The sequence below is a fragment of the Trachurus trachurus genome (genome assembly GCF_905171665.1).
Source record: "Trachurus trachurus genome assembly, chromosome: 21".
Taxonomy (NCBI): Eukaryota; Metazoa; Chordata; class Actinopteri; order Carangiformes; family Carangidae; genus Trachurus; species Trachurus trachurus.
In genome coordinates this window covers 18,878,538-18,897,304 of record NC_139899.1, presented here as the reverse complement: position 1 = coordinate 18,897,304, position 18,767 = coordinate 18,878,538, and the positions used below count along the sequence as shown (strand labels likewise).

General features: G+C 42.4%; 1 protein-coding gene across 1 annotated transcript in view; it reads left to right on the top strand.

The window, feature by feature from the left end:
* The window catches only part of nalf1b (NALCN channel auxiliary factor 1b), a gene marked incomplete at both ends in the record, with an annotated part of 79,152 nt that extends 74,878 nt beyond the window's left edge, over positions 1 to 4,274 (top strand). Inside the window, 2 exons of the mRNA XM_083997345.1 lie at positions 18 to 189; positions 3,973 to 4,274. Of these exons, the coding sequence (XP_083853471.1) occupies positions 18 to 189; positions 3,973 to 4,274 (474 nt within the window). The remainder of the gene's footprint in view (positions 1 to 17; positions 190 to 3,972) is intronic.
* Between the last annotated feature and the right edge of the window lie 14,493 nt (positions 4,275 to 18,767).

The following is an 18,767-nucleotide window of genomic DNA, read 5'->3' as shown; positions in this document are numbered from 1 at the left end:
TTCTGTCTCCCACCTAGATGGTTTACAAGCCCTGGCTGTGTTCTCAGTACTTCCAGACCACCCAGATGCACTGCAGCGAGCGAATCCCCTGTCATCAGCACTGCCTGGAGGTGCAGCAGCGGTGCCCCTTCATCCTGCCCGACAATGATGATCTCATTCACGGAGGCAGCCCCAGTTTTATATGCACAGGTACAAAAATATTGTCTTACAATTTGTGTTTGGTTAGCAGCAGTAAAGCAAATGCAGATGCTTATTGTTACTGTAATACTCAACCAGTATAGGCACTGAGGAGTGGTGCTTTGACTGTGTGAGGGATAAAACAGCCTTGCTTGCCCAAATCCTGGGGTTCAAAACTATGAGTAATAAGTAGGGGTGTGACGAGATCTCGTGCCACGAGATTTTTTTTTAAATGTTAAAACCATGGATCTAATACATCCATAGTTAAAACAATGTAAAGCAGGGTTTCCACTACCAGTTACCATTACTTTGCACCCCTTTCTACGGTGCTTTTCAATCACAGCTGAGTTCATCATAGTTCCTCCTCAGTAAAAACGAAACTGATCAACCAGTGCATCCAGCGTTTACCATTAATTAACGACTCTGTGGCGGCCGCTACTAAAAAAAAAATCCTAGATGGAACACTGCACATATTGTTTGCACTTGAAAAAAAAGGAAAATATTTTATTTTATTTTAACTTTTTAAATTTTAGTTTTAGTTTAAATTTGTGGAAGAAGAAGTTTATTAAAAGCTCATGCTTACATTATGCATGTAAAGAGTTATAACAAAACATTTCAAAATGCATGTGCAACTCGGTTAATTAAAAGTCTGTTGGTCCAGTCATATATTTTGTCATTGTAGTATTCTTAAAATCTCGTCTCGTCTCGTTCTCGTGAGCTGAGTGTATCACACCCCTGTGTCACACCCCTAGTAATAAGCTCATCTAACTTTTACTGCCTTTGCCCACACTGTGTACTTAAAGGTGTACAGAAATGGCCGTTTGTCCTCTTTGTCGCGCCGAGTTGTCACGAGCTGCAACACGAGTTTACCCGAGTGAGGAAAACGAATTTGATTGGTCGTTATCGAGCGGGCGGGATATTCAAAGCTTGGGGCGAGCCCGAGCTCCGTGTGTGTGTGCGTGTCTCAGACGTTTGAATGACGGATTACAGATCCAATATCAGTGGCTGGTGAATCGTGTACAGGCTGACGTATAATCCGTGCGCCTGCATTATCCAATGCGAAAAAAAAAATACACACTTTCATCCCGGATTTACTCAAAAATAGAATTTTGCACAAAGTTTGGCCAACATCGTCTGAAAGATGAGTTATCACATTAATTTTATGACCCAAAGTGGGCTCAAATTCAATTTTCTTTTCTGTACACCTTTAAGAACATACTCATCATGATGGGATTTATTTACTATACAAAAAGCAAACACTGAACTGTCGTGCCTTGAACAGTGGGATTCACAACTGTTGATGGACACACAGTGAACACTTTGCACTTTACTGTTGCAGGATGTTCAGTCTAATCAGCAGCCCGACAGGGTGATACGCCATCACAACTTTCTGTTGACAATTACTCACAGCACAAACAATCAGCTGCACAGTGGAGCACCATGACAGAGTAAAGTCTGTATGCTCTGTCTGCGCTCAACAGTATATAACGCTGTGTGGGCTAAAGCCAGTGAATTATCTACACAGTGTTAGTGCTCACTGCTGCCCCAGGACACACACACTGAATACTTAAATAAAAGGTTAACCTCGTTAGGAACCAAATATCTTGTTTGTATATCATGGGAGTTGAGTCCCCCACATTATGAATGGGTGTGCACTGATTTCACACATGTCGATGCTGCTCTCTGGTGGCCATGTTGAGAACTAGGTTACAGTCCTGTACTAGCATGACACGAATTTTGAGCAGTGTTTAGGTTTCTCACTCCACTGAAATTGAAGGATATCTCTGGTTGATATGTGACAGGTAATATGAAGAGGGCACAATCAACAACGTGCTCATCAGTCTCCCAGTGGATTCTCATTTCCCCAGCCTGCCTGTGGTTTTCAGCCCCAAGCTCTTTGGTTTAAAAGGAATCTTTAAAAAATGGGTCATGGATATGAACTTTCATTTTTAAAGACATAATTAAAAAATAATTTCCTAAAACAGGTGGGTGCTGTAGTTTCAGTAACACTTTGAATATGTTTCTCAAAAAAAGTAAATACTTTGATATTAAACTTCTTCAGCCTTCTAATGAAGGGGCATGTCACACAGTGCAATGGTGCAGTTCAGTGTTGTGTTTTTGATTTCAGGATAATTATGGATGTCTGCTCAGAGAAAGCTTAAATTATAGAAACACAGAGTATATTTTTATTCAAGGTCTTGGCAAAGGTATCAAATCCAGCCATAATAACTTCAACCTGTGTTTAAGACAGTATTGTTTAACCAGTCGTGCTTTTGCTTTCCCTCTACATTGCATTTAGCTCTTTTGACCACATTACATTATACTTAAAGAGGAACTATGCAGTATTTGTAGCTAAACTATGCTACATTTTTACCTTAGTTTAACAGCTTTGGAGTAATTGTGATGGTTTAATGAATGGCTTAACTTGTTACTAGGGAGAATGGAGGCTCTCTGCTTTCCATGTGCATGTCACTTATTGCGTCTCTTGGCTGAAAACCAACTTTGCAAGATCTGGGCCATCGCCCCGGTGTCCCAGCTCTCGTATCTGTGCACCGCAACACAAACGTAACCCGTAATCTCTTGATTATGACAGATGAGACTACACAAATATACACATCGTAACATCATATATAACGTTATACATGACTCTGTTGATTGATTTCTTGCTGATTTAATTGTAAACAAATGCACGTGGCCAGGAGGAGGGTTAGCATAACAACGGAAAAGTGACAGGACTAGTTCCTCTTCAAATTAGAGAACTGGTTCTTTCTAAAAAGTTCCCTTTCATTCATGTGAGTCGCTGACTTCAAAGATTTTGAGTATTCTACTGTTTTTCTGATGCATTGCGTTGCTTGCTGTATTTATTGATTGATTTTTGCCTGCATCCGTTGCCAGTGACGTTTAAACTCATTCAATCTGACATTCCTAATGGCTGCGGTAGGTGCCGTCACACCCACTCAGATTGTTTGATACAAAGTCTTGGCCTATCTTGGCGATATACCCAAACTAAACTGGATTAATGCTGTTTTATTCTGAGCTCAAAGTTGGGAGAAGTTGGTCTGAGTTTTTTATAGTAAAGTTATCGTTCTGAATGTATGTAGCGCTTAAAGCAGAAGTGAGTGATATATTTGTGTTAATATAAGTCTTAAATAGTTATATCTTCCAACAGCAATCACTTACATAGAGTGTTTGGACTGAAACACGGGTCTCTCAGTCCCTCTGCTCTGCTCTGAGCCGAAGAGAAAACATTTATCGTATCCTACAGTTTTTATCCAATGAGGAGAGAGAACGGCATGCAGGGCTGTGTGTGCAGCCAAGGAACGCCGTGAATGTGGTGACGTAGCGACGAGGACTGTTATGGTGCGTTCAAGGAAACTCGTATTTTTCCGACCGTGAAGTGGTACCAGTTCGATCTGGTACGAGTTCACCGGTCGGAAGTTACGAGTGGCCGTTATAGTGACTTTCACCGGTAAAACAGGTCGGAAAAACACGAGTGGGTTGCCTGGAACGCTACAAAGTCGTAAGTTGTGACTTGAAGCTGTAATTTACGATTTCAAAAGCCTGCCTGGAACGCAGCATTAACGAAAACGACCGGATCACTCACTTCTGCTTTAATGAAACGTTTAATACATGTTTTGCAAGTCCCTGTAGGGGATGGTGGGATACAGGAATAATTCTTTTTTTTGGGGATGGGAAGCAATTACATTAAATATATACAATGCAAAATGCCAGATCTTTAAGGCAATGTGTGAGCTTGAGCTAACTGTCTATATTCCTCCCAAACCTAACCCTCAGGGCTGCTGGAGGACTATCCATCAGGTGTGGATCCAGATGCAGAGTGCTGTGACGTGCGGTGGGACTTGAAAGTGGACAACCGATCCCGGGGGACCCTGAAAAGAACTCACCCGCCATGCCAGCATCGTACCTCCCTCAGCTCCTCAGCAGCCTGCAGACTGTGTAACAGCCGGCTCAAACTCTGCCTGCTGGTCCTTGTACTCCTACACACTGTTGCCAGCCTCACTGCATCCCACAATGCAACAGGACTGGGCCTCCCCACCATCACGCCTCTGGAGGAGAGCCCTGCCAATGAGGAGTGATATAGCTGCCAGGAGGAGGTGAGGTTGTTGAGGTGGGGGATTCCCTCACCATGGCAACCGATGTGGAAAAATACAGGCACAGGAGCTGTGGTGCCTGTGGACATTTTGCAACGCTTTCTGGCAAATGGAAAATGTGGGACGCTTTGAGACGAAAGACACACAAATCAATCAAAATAAATAAATAAGTAAACAAACAGACATACTAAGGGACTCAACCGGTCCCTTAGCTTGGAAAAGGGGACAATGCCACAGCCTTTGTTGAGTGGGAAGGTCGGCTTCCTCATGGCTGAGTTTCTCTCACTACGCTTTTTTACACTGTGTTCCAATTATTGGTTTCTGTTGCACTGGCTGACTATGGAATAACACAATCATATTCTCTTTCTAATGTTCATCCTTTGTGTTTGTTTCTGGGTCTCTCATACAGGAAGAAAATGATGTGTTCTCTAAATAAGACAGATAACGTGTAAAAAACAAAAGGAAAAAAAAAGATTAGCTGCAAGTTTGTGTGTGTGTGACGGTTTGTGTGAGCATGTGTGGGCGTGTGTATGCATGTCTCTACACATGTACTGTATGTATGTGTGTATGAAAGTTTGAGTGTGTGTGTTGCTGACAAGTACCCTAAAAATCTACCTAACTGAGTGGTGCAGTGATGATATTTATACAGAGCCCCCACCCACCCACCCCTGCACCCTGTCACTTAGCTCTGCCATGCTGGTTTGCTGGCCACAATCCCCTTTAAACGGGTTTTGAATGTGGTTCTGGTATCCACAATAAGCTCTGTCTGTTTTGTGAGATAATAATCACCTATTACTACTGTTTTTTTAAAAGGCTGAAACCATTTCTGTAACTAGCATAAGTGAAAAAAGGCTAAACTGTATAAAAAAGGAAAGAAAAAAAGCATCAACCAGGATACATTCCTACAGTGTCACCAGAACTCAAAGTCTCAAAGGTTATCTGCATTTAATTACAGCTCAGGCCCACTTTAGGTTTTTACCAATACTTTCTAGAATCACACTTTGTTTATTGACAATGATTCAATGAAGACTGATGTGGGAAGAAACACAAGCAGACAATTTAAACAAACCCCATGTGAATCAAACATACTGGGAGGATAAAATGAAGGCTGAGTATGTGCACACAGTAAACCTGAAGGACAGTTCAGGACATCCTGGGTGTGCATATGATTTTTACACTGTATAAAATAAATCAAATAAATGTATAGTAATACTTATTTTAAATAATATATTAAAGCAGATATCAGTGGAATGTTTTTGTTAATATAAGTCCTAAATAGTCCTATTTTCCGTCAGCAATCACTTACATGAAGTATTTCAGCCTAAACACGAGTCTCTCCGTCACTCTGCTCTGCTGTAACCCGAGGAGAAAATTTTCCTTGTGGGATACAAGTGTTATCCAATGAGGAGAGAGAACGGCATGAAGGGCTGTGTGTGCAGCCAAGGGATGCGCGTGAATGTGGTGACGTAGCACGAGGACCAATTGATGCCTGACAAGGGCGGGGGCTGCTAACTCATGGTGCGTTCAAAGAAACTCGTACTTTGTGTTTTTCCTTCCTGTGAAGTCATACCAGTTCGATCTGGTACGAGTTCACGGGTCGGAAGTTACGAGTGGCCGTTATAGGGAACTTTCACAGACAACAGGATGGTAAAAACACGAGCTACGGGTTACCTGGAACGCTACCAAGTCGTAGTTGTGACTTGAAGCTGTAACTTACGGTTTCAAAAGCCTGCCTTGAACGCAGCATTAGCCGAAACGGCCGTGAAGCTGATATCTGCTTTAACAATATAAAAGAAAATAGCTAAGACGATGATCATTTAAGACTATGTAAGACAATGAAAGGGCTGAGCCATATGATCACCAATTGAAAATAAAATTTGTCTTACGTAAAATAATACATGCTAAATGTTGTGCTGAAATGAAGCATCACATAGGACTCATTGTGTTGCATGCTGCTGTGTTTTGAATGAAAATGGAGGAAAGACAGAAGCACATGACTAGAGCCTTTTACTAAGCCCATTGCCCATTACATGAGGTGACATTGGTATAAATTTATGATTCATCATCCGTGAATAATACTCATATGGTTGATAGAGTGTTCAATCACATATTAAACTCAGTATAATAATATGAGAAACCTTCAGTTTTTGAAGAGTAAGCCACTTGTCGCTAGTTTTCTCATTCACATGAAAGTAGACAAAATGAAACAAAAAACAGGGATGCGATGATTTTATCTCACAGAACCAAACATGACTATCTTAAGCTTGTCTTAACCAAAGATGTTATTTCAGGCATTTAACCAAAATCCCATTCAGATTCTGGTCACTTCTCAGCAACATGGGTCAGCAAAGTGAACTCACATTAAAATGTTTTGCACTGGATCAATATGTTTGCTCCAGACGTAGATACTTTTTGTTATATCAGATTTTAAAGGTACCATCTAGTCCCTCTGCTCCCTCAAGAGCTTTGGTTCTTCTCCTGCTGTGGGTTAGTGATCGAATGTGAGAGCAGTATGTGTAATAAATGATAATATCCCATCACCACAACTGGAAAGCAACAACTCAATTAAGTATTTTCCCCCTGAACCAAAAGCATATCAGTGATGTGATTTTTAACCTCAGGCCTTTTTTTATACCCAGGAAACATGCAGACTGGATGTTACCTTTAAGGACTTTTCATAACTGGTAAACTGCACTTCCCCATGCAATGTCACTAATAAGGGTAGTCTGCTACCTGCTGTAGCGTGACCCACATATAGGTATATGACATTTTTACCCCCCCTTTGGCCCCATGAAACAAATGGACATTCAACATTTCACCCACACTGAGCGGATTTGTTGAAAATGTTCACTTTGTTTTTCGTCTAATCAAAATGTGTAATAATCTATTCTCATGACCTGCATGTGGAGGCTCTCTGCAAGGTTAAGACAGCCTCTTTTTTTTTGTTTTTTTGTTTGAGTGCCCCACCCCCTGTATAAGCACCACACCCGATCCCGAATCAGCTGCTGTAGCATGCTCACTGTCTTGTACTTTTTCTCCTCAAAACACCTACATCAAACAACTAATGTCTCATTAAGTAAAGGGCTTATTAAGATATACAGTACATTGCCATCACACACAGTCAGACACACTCAAACACTCCAAATTGTTTTGCAGACAACGGGGTAAAAAAAATCACAGCTCATTCTCCTGCAGCAGAGAGGTGGGAGAGCACCAACAGAAACAAACCCAGAGAGAGGAGCACGTTGTTTGTTTGTGTAAGCACTAAAATCGCAAAACCTTGATAATCATCTTAAGTCAGCTGATACTTATGTTTAGCTTTTAAATGTTGACCAGCGTGTGAACAGAAAGGAATGGTGTGACCTTAAGGGCTGACTTCTTCTTCAGTTTCTAGTTTTTAGTTTGTGTCTCTTTGATGAACAAGGCTGTGAGATCAGGTATTTGACGATGAACAGATGTTGCTGAATGCATTGTTTTTCCACTCTGAGTATGTCTATCACTTAAATGAGATGTCCAATCCAATATCTGATGTCAAGAATTTTATTATACAGCTTATATGAGGATTTAAAATTCATCATTCATTTCTGTATAACACGTATATTGGCTTATTTTGACACTTATGCTGTTTAGACCCCCACCTTACACTTTACCACTCCTGCTTGCATGAAACACACAGCTACTCATTGTCATTCAGCACAGCACACCCATGCCCATCTAGGATGACCGCATGAGTGACAGAAAAATGCTGCTATACTATTGGCCACCAGTAGACGGAGATATTTTTACTCTTTTTTATTGCTTCTGCTGCTGAGGACCTACACACACAAGGACTGTCAGATACACAGGAAATCAGGAAGGCTGAATGAGCTTGGGCAGAAAAAGTAACGAATCTGTGGGTAAAAAGTGCGCTGTTGTGTGCTGTATGCGTGCGCTTGTGCACACGCAGAGATGTCGTGTTGTGTCTGTCGCGAATTGCCGTGTTCTCCGGAGAGCTCATTAGAATTGACCTTGGTGCCTGCAGGACAGGTGTGGCTAAACCTCCACTGTCTTTACACCCACAGGGATCTGCTACACTAGTTGTTCCATTATTCACCGCAGCCACCTAAAGCTGCACAGACTGTAGTAGGAAACCATTGTCCTGTACAATGTGTTATCACTGTGTCACCGGCCGAGAACCCAAAACACACTGCAGTAAATCTATATTTTCCCCTTAAATGTCTAATGATATATTGCTCCGACCTTTGTCTGAAATGAGGAGAAGAAGGTGTGAGGGGGAGTGCAGGGAAGGCCAGGGTGAGTGAGGTGGACGCTGATGTGAAAACGGTGCCAAAGCATACCTTGTGTTGAGTCAAATGAACCGAACTCATCTCTGATATGACATGCTGCTTTTCAATGGGCAAACAGGAGGAAAACAGGGTCTGTCAGTGCTGCAGAAATGTAACACGCAACCCTCACCACAAGCACATCTTTTTACAAAGATCTTTTCAACCTGCCGATCGTGTCAGTGGCGGCGCTGTGATGATGTCACAACCATCACAAGCCGACTGCTGGACATGTATCTATACAGTAAACCTGCATTCAAAAGTCACACAGAGGCCATGTCTGCTACATACTGTTCATACAGTAAATGCATCCTTTACTGTGTGTTACATGGGTGCGAATGCTGTGCATATGTGTTGTCCCTCATTCCCCTTCACACATGTTTTTGCACCACATTTGTTGTGTGCAAGATTCTTTCCAAACAAATAATAGAATTAGATTTGACTTAATGTAAATCTCTGATTTGACTTTTGTTGGTAATGCAGGCATGCACGCAACAGTTACTCTGCTGTGATAACTTTTTTCTGTGTGTGTGTGTGTTTGGGTTTATCAATTTTTTTCTGCATTATACTGAGAAGAAGTTGTGTAGGGTCGTATACAGTAGATTCCATCTAGATCCCCAACAATGGTCTGTAGCAGTCATAGGGTTTGGCCTGTCACATTGCATAACACACCAACCTTCAAAAACATTTCTTTTTTCTTTTTTTTGTGTTTCCCTCTATGACTATGTACGCCTCTTGCCCCTAACCCTCTGTGCACCCACCACCAAATGGTATGTACACAAATATTTCCCTCCGTCACCCCTCTCTCAGCCTCTCTCTGTTTTCACAATAGTTCCGTTCTCTATCCTGTGGATCTATGCAGAAGCCCATTCTTTTTTTTTTGGTTGTAAATACGTTCCCTAGTATGCTGAACAATGTATGTCTTTTCGTCCAGGTTTTTCTTGTGTATTCTGAGTTGATGTCATGCTGTTACTTTCTTCTTCTTCTCTAATTCTTTTTTTGTATTCTGAGCGTCTGAAATCATTGATGTTAAAAGAGAATGTGGTGAGAATTAACCAATAGACTTGTCCTCAGCTTCACAACCTTATTGTGAAAGGTTGTGGCTCTGTGTGTGAAAGCGAAAGATTTATTATTATAGAAATGAAAAAGGTTCAAAGGCATATAGAAGTATCATTGCAATTATGATTATTATGATTACTATTATACTACCAGTATATTGTAATATTATAGATGCTTTAGTTCAAGTAACTTCTTTAATTTTTTTACAAACAACTTTGATGAAATGATTTATAAAACAGTCTCACGAGTCATGATCTTTTCGAAAATTAAGAAAACTACTGCTACAATGATTAAAATTGTGTTCTGATGAAAATAAATACAGACATATAATCTGTTCCTCTGTTGTGTTCTTATATGAAGTGACATTATTCGATGCAAGGGTGATAAAGACATACTTTTTTTTTTATACGGGCAAGATTCATCTTCAAAATAGCGGCAGCGGCTCTTATAAGATGATAATGAAAGAGCAAACAGTTGTCTTTTGTCTTTGTGGTTCAAATAGTGTGCAAGAGACCAGGATGGACCATGAGACGGTGGTTTGACGCTGGTGCTGACAGCAGCTCAAAAGATCCCTAATGAAGCACTCTGCTGCTGGAAACAATTGATTCAGCAGAGGTAATGTGTGCTGACAGCTGCCCAAGCACAGGAAGGAAACTTAAAACAAGCAAACTTTTAAAAGAGATCATTCAAGTTTTCAGATTAATGGAACTTGTTGGAAAGTTGGGTTAACTTATATTAGCATTTCCATTTAAGGCCACTATCACTATTTCCTCTCTCTCCCACAGTGTAAGAGCTGACAGATGATCCTCATGTGTCTCAATGAGTCCGTTTATATACCCCACTGGTCATTTGCAATAATACCAACATAACATTTTATATTTTTGTACATGACACCATGCCATCACTATGTATTTTCCACTGTCTATTAGTTAATGGTGTTTCAAAGTGACAACATGATGTTCCACTTATAACCACAAGATGGCAGTATTAGCGTATTACATACAGTGTGTGCTCATGTAACCTTAAGTAGTAAAAATTAACCGTATGGAGTGGACATAATAAGGATTAAAGATTAATACTATATGACTTTACAGACTAATCATCAAATTCTATTTTATCTGTCACTGAATATACATCACCACATGTAAATGTCTCATTTTTCACAGTTTTCTGGAGTTTTATTTTATGTTTTGACATCTACTGTAGCTATAACAAGATTTATATCTCAGTAATTGTGTCCTCTCTTCTGGTGGCCTGACTGTTTTCTGTTGACTATACTGTTCTATTATAAAACCAAACAAACACTTAAGCCACCGATTTCTAATATTACTATCCTATGACTGCTTGTGTAGCCCCCATAAATTTAACATGGTTTTAAGTGTTGTGATTTGTGCATGTAGTAGCATATAAATGTCCACAAGGTGGCGTATTACGCTCACCAGTGGGTCCAGAAATCAGCGGTAGAAATGAGGAAGAAGGAGGAAGTGAACAAAAACAAGATGAACGCAAGTGTGAATGCAGCTTTTCGTGAGCAGCGTGGAGTGAATGTTGATATATCGGTTAAGTATTATGTTTTTGCTGTCCGAGAAGAGGTTAAAGTTGTTCGGGACGACGTTGTGTTGCCAGAAGATTAAGGAGGATAACTAACTAATGTGTTTTGATGACTATTCTCCGGTGAGTGTGTTGTGTTTTCAGTGTTAGCTTTAAATGTGTTAGCCTGAGCTAATTTCAATGACCGTGAATGATGAAAAAACCAATCGGAGAAACGTGATGTGTTTGGAAAATGCATATCGCTGTTGATGTAAAAGAAATACTGCTAACAGAAAAATAGCCTTTTAAGTTTTATTTTCTTAGGCATATGTATTCTGTTGTGACTGTGTGAAAAAAGTAAAGATGAAAAAGATATCAGAGAAAAACGAGCTGTTAGGTTTTACTAATGCTGCATAGTTTAAAGAATCAATATGGACTTTAACTAAGGTTAAACTGTGCACTATGCAGGTTGGTTTTTTTTATGGTTGACTTCTGAGAGGAGACAACGGCGACTCGCGGTGGGTTCAGCGGGTGAGCGGCAGCCAGGCCGCTACTACAGCTGCAGTGGAGCCACTCCGTGGATCGAGAAACAACAGGACAGCTTCAACTGGATTCCAGATAAGATTTGACAGACATAAAAGGGGGCCCCTACTACATAACTGAACTGAGACTGAACTAACCGAAAAGGAGACATTGAAACTTTTGACTTGACTAAAACTGAACTTGAAAAGACTGGAACTGAACTGAAGAACTAATTTCCTTTTGTGAGGAAGATCCCACTTTATAGTGGAGGTGATTTCATTTAAGTTTATTATTTTCAGTACCCGGGTACAGTAATTTGCATTGGCCAATTGAATCATTGTGTTTTCTTTTTTATTTGTGATATCTTACAAGAGCTCTGAGGTAAACAGAGGTACATTTAATTTCACTTGAACTTGGTCTACTGTATCTGGTTTTACCATTTTGTCAAAGCATAACATAGAGGTGAATTAGACCTTATGGAGAGAAGTGTTTCTATTTTCCATGGTGAATAAATGCACCCAGTTATTGTCTAAATTTAACACTTGTGTTTTGCTTATTAATCCTCCAACTGAACTTAGAGCTTAGATATTGGTGTCATACTATTCCTCAGGTTAGCTATTCTTTCTATTAGTGTTACATCAAGTCATTCGGTGGCGAGCTAGCCAGGAGGATTTTAAGTAAAACTCAAGCCAAATTAGCAATTTGTTGTTTTGAAGGGTGCATCAGAAATAACTATGGCTACTGCCGAAATTGAATGGGATTTTGAAGTAAAGAAGTCAGTTCTTGCCTTAGGCATTAATGATGATGATACAAATGATGAAATCACTGAGGTTCTAGAACCACATGGGAGGGTGACTAAGATAGTTCGCGTGAACCCTGAGCAGGTCGTAATAGAGTTTGAGTCTGAAGAAGTGGTAGCATACTTCTCGACCAGATTTCCTTTTGAGATAGCCACTGCCAGAGACCCTGCTTTAAAGTGGTGTTTAGAGAGTATTGATAAACTCATGGCTTCAGCCAGCCAGCCCCCTCCCACAGCTAAAGCAGAACTCAGTGTACCAATTCCAGATGAATCAGATTCTACTGAGACAGATAGTTCAGATTCTGAGAAGGGTGGGTCGGACAGTAGTGCAGAATCCTTTGCGTCAATTCCCCCAAAGGAAAAGTCACAACCCCCCCCTGCATCAGCCAGTTCCACATCCAAATCAGGTGACAAGGCCACAAAACCTAAGAAACGGGCCGTGAAAGTTACTCCAGCAGTACTGGGCAGTGATGCACTTAACCCCCAAGATGTCCAACGCATAATAGTGGAGCATGTTATCAAGAGTGAAGCTTCTGCTTCAAGCCCCTCCCCCAAGCGACTGCGGTCGTTCTCAGGTAGAATGCCCAAGCCACCTGGTGAAGTGGACTTTGAGACTTGGTGTTTACATGTTGAACTCATGTTCCAGGATGGTCTGCCCACTGACATGCAGAGAAGGATGATACTGGAGAGCTTGCTCTCGCCTGCTTCGGACATCATCAGACAACTTGGGTCCAGTTCATCCCCCCGCGACTATGTGAGGCTTCTTCAGTCAGCGTATGGACTTGTCGATGATGGTGAGGAAATTTTTGCCAAGTTTCTCAATACTCACCAAGATTCAGGAGAAAAGGCCTCAGAATATCTTCAGAGGTTACAAGCGATTCTCAGCACTGCAATAAGAAGAGGAGGTGCGAACAAAGCTAATGCAAACCGACAGCTGTACAAACAGTTCACTCGTGGTTGCTGGGATCAAACCTTACTTCTGACCCTTCAACAAAAGATCAAAACTGACTTACCACCAGATTTCTCTGAACTCCTCCTCCAGCTGAGAACCGAAGAGGAAAGGAGAGCAGTAAAGATGGACAGGATGCAACGCCATTTTGGGAGCTCAAAAGTGAAACCCACCATGCACTTTCAGTATGTTGCAGAAGCTGCTCCCAAAGATGATCCTAACACAGACATTCTACAGAAATACATAACAGAAACAGAGAGTCTAAGAAAGCAAGTATCAGAGCTACAAATACAGCTGACAGAAAAGAGAGCCCAGAGAAAGAAAAAACACGAACAAAAGACTACGACATTCCCTGAGCCACCAACAGCAACAGCTGACATCCAAATCCATCAGCAAGCTTCGAGGCCACAACCAAAACCTTGGTTTTGTTTCAAATGTGGAGAAAATGGCCACATTGCTAGGCAGTGTGAAAACCCTCCCAACAAAGACCTGGTTGACAAGAAGTATAAGGAACTGAAAGCTAAACAGGAGGAGTGGAAAGCCAGGCATGGTCAAGCTTTAAACTGGACCGGGTTTCAGTAGGGGGACAGACTGAGGCCCAGCCAGAACAAAGTCCCCATCCAGCACAAAGTTCTATGCACAATCAGAGACATGAAGAAGTTAAGAATATGAGTCAGTCTTTACCAGGGCTGTCAGATGAAGCTCTTTTGACAGCATTGGTGGGATCAAAGCGCATTGCCACATTGACCGTAGATGGAGTTCCATGCACTTGTCTCCTCGACTCAGGTTCTCAGGTGACAACAGTGTCAGAGTCTTTTCACAGGCTCCATCTGCCTTCACGGTCAGTCCAACCATTGCGGAAAATCCTAGATATAGAAGGTGCAGCTGGCCAAGCAGTGCCTTATTTAGGTTACATAGAGTTGAGCATCTTTTTCCCACAAGAAATTACTGGGAAACCTGAAGAAATGTCAACTTTAGCTCTTGTTGTGCCTGATTGTAGAACAAACAAAGACATTCCAGTGCTGGTCGGAACAAATGTTTTGGACGTGCTTTATGAAATCCATACAGCTTATGAAGAAACCAATGTTAACAGTAACCATGTTCAGTGTACCACCACTCCTCTGATCAAAACAATGTACAACAGACAAAGAGTTAACCAAAACAATGAGAAAATAGGAAAAGTGAAACTGCTGAGCAAGAAGTGTGTGACAGTATCACCTGGTGAAAAGGTTGCCTTGACAGGTTATGCTAGAAATGTGTGTATTTCCCCAGGCACATCTGTGTTGGTTGAGCCTGCAGCGCCAGCCTTACCTGGTGGTCTGATGTTCTGCAGTTATGTCATGACAGCTCCTGCAAAGTCATCTTTTAAAGTTCCCATCCTGGTAAAAAATGAAAGTGCACATGTCATTAGAGTGCCTGCTAGTCAAACTATAGCTGATCTTTGCTTACCTTTGTCAGTCTCCCCTTTACCATCTGCCGCAGGTCAAGAGAGCAGTGAGGGAAAGCCTCCTCAAACTGCCACCACAACTGCTTCGTGCAACAACATCAGCACTCCTGAGCCAGCCAGCACTCTGACGTTCGACTTCACAGACTCTCCTCTCTGTGACGAATGGAGAAAGAGAGTCACTGAAAGGTTAAACTCAATGTCAGATGTTTTTGCCACACACGACCTAGATTATGGGCACACCACAGCTGTGAAGCATCGCATACGACTCTCAGATCCCACCCCCTTCAAACAACGGCCTCGACCGATCCATCCATCAGACTATGAGGCAGTCAGACTGCATCTGAAGGAACTCTGTGATGCTAACGTAATACGTGAGTCTGAAAGCCCATTTGCATCTCCTATTGTGATCGTTAAAAAGAAAAGTGGCGCAATCAGATTATGTATTGATTATCGCAAATTAAACAATCAGACAATCAAAGACGCCTATGCCTTACCAAACATCGAGGAAGCCTTTTCAGCACTCACAGGGTCGAAATGGTTCTCGGTCATGGATTTAAAATCCGGATATTATCAGGTCGAAGTTGAGGAGGAAGATAAGTATAAGACAGCATTCGTAACACCAATGGGGTTTTGGGAGTTTAACCGCATGCCCCAAGGGGTAACCAATGCCCCCAGCACGTTTCAACGTGTAATGGAGAAATGTGTGGGCAGTTTGAACCTCAACGAAGTTTTGGTCTTTTTAGATGACCTGATTGTTTTTTCTGCCACTCTCGAAGAGCATGAAGAACGCTTGATGCGTGTTCTCAGCAAACTCAGAGAATTTGGACTTAAACTCTCCCCCGAGAAGTGCAGTTTTTTCAGGACATCAGTCAAATATCTGGGGCACGTGGTATCAGAGAGAGGGGTTGAGACGGACCCAGGAAAAATCACAGCTCTCACAACCTGGCCGAAACCAAAAAACATAAAGGAACTAAAGTCATTTCTGGGGTTCGCAGGGTATTATAGGAGGTTTATTAGGGATTACTCCAAAATAGCAAGGCCCCTAAACGACCTAACAGTAGGCTATCTACCTCCTAAAAAGTCTGCGAAGGCAAATTCAAAAAACACCCCTATGATTGACCCTAAGAAACCATTTGCTGATAAGTGGACAACAAAATGTGACGAGGCTTTTGATACACTCATTCACAAACTTACAACTGCACCTGTTCTGGGTTTTGCAGACGCTAAAAAACCTTACGTTCTGCATACAGATGCAAGTTTGCACGGTTTAGGTGCAGCTCTTTATCAAGAGCAGGGTGGCCAGTTACGAGTAATAGCTTTTGCAAGCAGGGGTTTGTCTAACTGTGAAAAACGTTACCCTACCCATAAACTCGAGTTTCTTGCCCTCAAGTGGGCGGTCACTGACAAGTTTTTTGACTATCTGTATGGGGCACAGTTTACAGTTGTTACCGATAACAATCCCTTAACATATGTCTTGACAACTGCTAGGCTGGATGCCGCAGGGCATCGGTGGTTGGCTGCTCTTTCAACCTTTGATTTCCATGTGCAATACAGAGCTGGGAAGAAAAATCAGGACGCGGATGGCCTTTCAAGGCGGCCACATCCTCAGGATGGGACAGATCTCACGTGTGTGGATGAGAACACCCGCATAGAGCAGTTCATATCCAGATTCGTCCTGGAGAAAGGAGAACCAGAAGTCTCTGCCGAGGTTGTAAAAGCTATCTGTCAGAAACATCTTACCACCGACACCCCAAACACACAACCTGACTTCTCTCTTGCGCCAGCTTCTGTTGAGTGCCTTGCTATGGATGTGGGCGCCATCCCACCTGAGTACAGCCATACTGACCTTTTCCCAGAGTCATGTTCCCTGCCTCGCATGTCCCATCAAGATTGGGCTCTTGAACAAAAAAAAGACACAGCTATTAGCAGAGTCATTTCTATTCTAAAAGGGGGTAGACGTCCTTCATACAGAGTAAGACAACGTGAGGACAGAGAGGTTCAGCTCATGTTACGCCTCTGGGTTCAGTTAGTCTTAAGGGATGAGGTACTCTACAGAAAACGAAAAGTTAATGGAGTGACCTCCTATCAGCTCATTCTCCCTCAAAGTTACAGGCAGCTAGCTTTAGAGGGCCTGCATGATGCCACAGGGCATATGGGTGTTGATCGCACCATGGATTTAGTGCGCACCCGCTTCTACTGGCCGCATATGCAGACTGATGTAAATGACAAAGTAAAAAAATGTGAGCGGTGTGTGCGACAAAAGGCCAGAGCTGAACGTAGTGCTCCCCTAGTGAATATTCAGACAAGCAGACCCCTTGAGTTAGTTTGTATTGATTACCTTTCATTAGAACCAGATGGGAGAGGAACAAAAGACATACTTGTTATCACCGACCATTTCACAAAGTACGCTGTAGCGGTCCCAACACCCGATCAGAAGGCAAAAACAGTTGCAAAGGCGTTGTGGAATCATTTCTTTATTCATTATGGATTCCCTGAACGGTTACATAGTGACCAGGGCCGGGACTTTGAGTCCACACTCATAAAAGAGCTCTGTAGTCTGCTGGGAATAAAGAAATCGCGCACAACACCGTATCATCCACGCGGGAATCCCGTGGAGAGATTTAACAGGACACTCCTTGCCATGTTGGGTACCCTGCAGGAAGAGGACAAGGTGAAATGGAGAGACTTTGTGCAACCGTTAGTTCATGCATATAACTGCACTAAGCATGACACGACTGGATACTCACCATACCAACTGATGTTTGGGAGACAACCCAACTTGCCCATTGACATTGCTTTTGGACTCTGTGCTGAGGGAAAAGGAAAGGAGTCCCATGTCCAGTATGTCAAAAACCTCAGAGAAAGTCTCAGAGAGAGCTATCAGATAGCAGCTGATCACAGTGCAAAAAGTGCTCTCCACAACAAACAGCGGTTTGATCAAAAAGTCAGAGAGTCTAAGTTGGAAGCAGGAGATCGTGTTCTGGCAAAGAATGTGGGAATCCGTGGGAAGCACAAAATAGCCAACAAATGGAGTCAGACTGTTTACAGAGTCATAAAGCAAGTGAAGGACTTACCTGTATATGTCATAGCACCATGTGACTCAGATGGCCCAGAGAGAGTGTTACACAGAGATTTGTTGTTGCCTTGTGGGTTCTTGCCTCCCGCAGCTACAGAGCCACAGCCAGAGCCCAAGAGACCAGCAAGGAAGGCTGGAGTTTCTGGTTTCAACAGTGTAACTGACAACAAAACTTATGGTGATGGAGAGTGTGAGGAGAATCAATTTGAATGTGAAAGTGAAAGTGATGCTTTTGACTACTACTACCCTGACTCTGCACCTACAGTTGACAGGAGTGCAACAGAAGAAGAGGAAGGAGAGATGGATGGTCTCCAGCAATCAGTTGAGGCAACTGCATCCACAGAGCGGGGAGATACAGTTGTGGAAAACAGTCCTGTTGGAGGTAACATCCCAATTACAGCTGGAGATCTCTCTCCATCTGAGTCCACTCCAGAGAGTGGTGATGAAGAAGCGCCGGAGGAGTCCGCTCTTAATCCAGAGGCCACGCCCTTTGAGCCACAAGGATTTGAGGAGATACCTGACAGCATAATAGCTGAGCCAGTGGCTGAGGCCGTAGGAACACAGGAGCCCCAAGAACTGGGGAAAACAGGAGAAGAGGGGAGTTCTCTGGCTTCTGATGAGGACGACAAAGAGGAAGCCGATCATGCAGAGATTGTGGAAAGGAGGTCCACAAGAGAAAGAGTCCCCCCTAAGAGACTGACTTATCCATCATTAGGTAACCCCTTAGTTGAAGTTATGCAGTCTTTATTAAGGGGATTAGATAAAGCATTTACT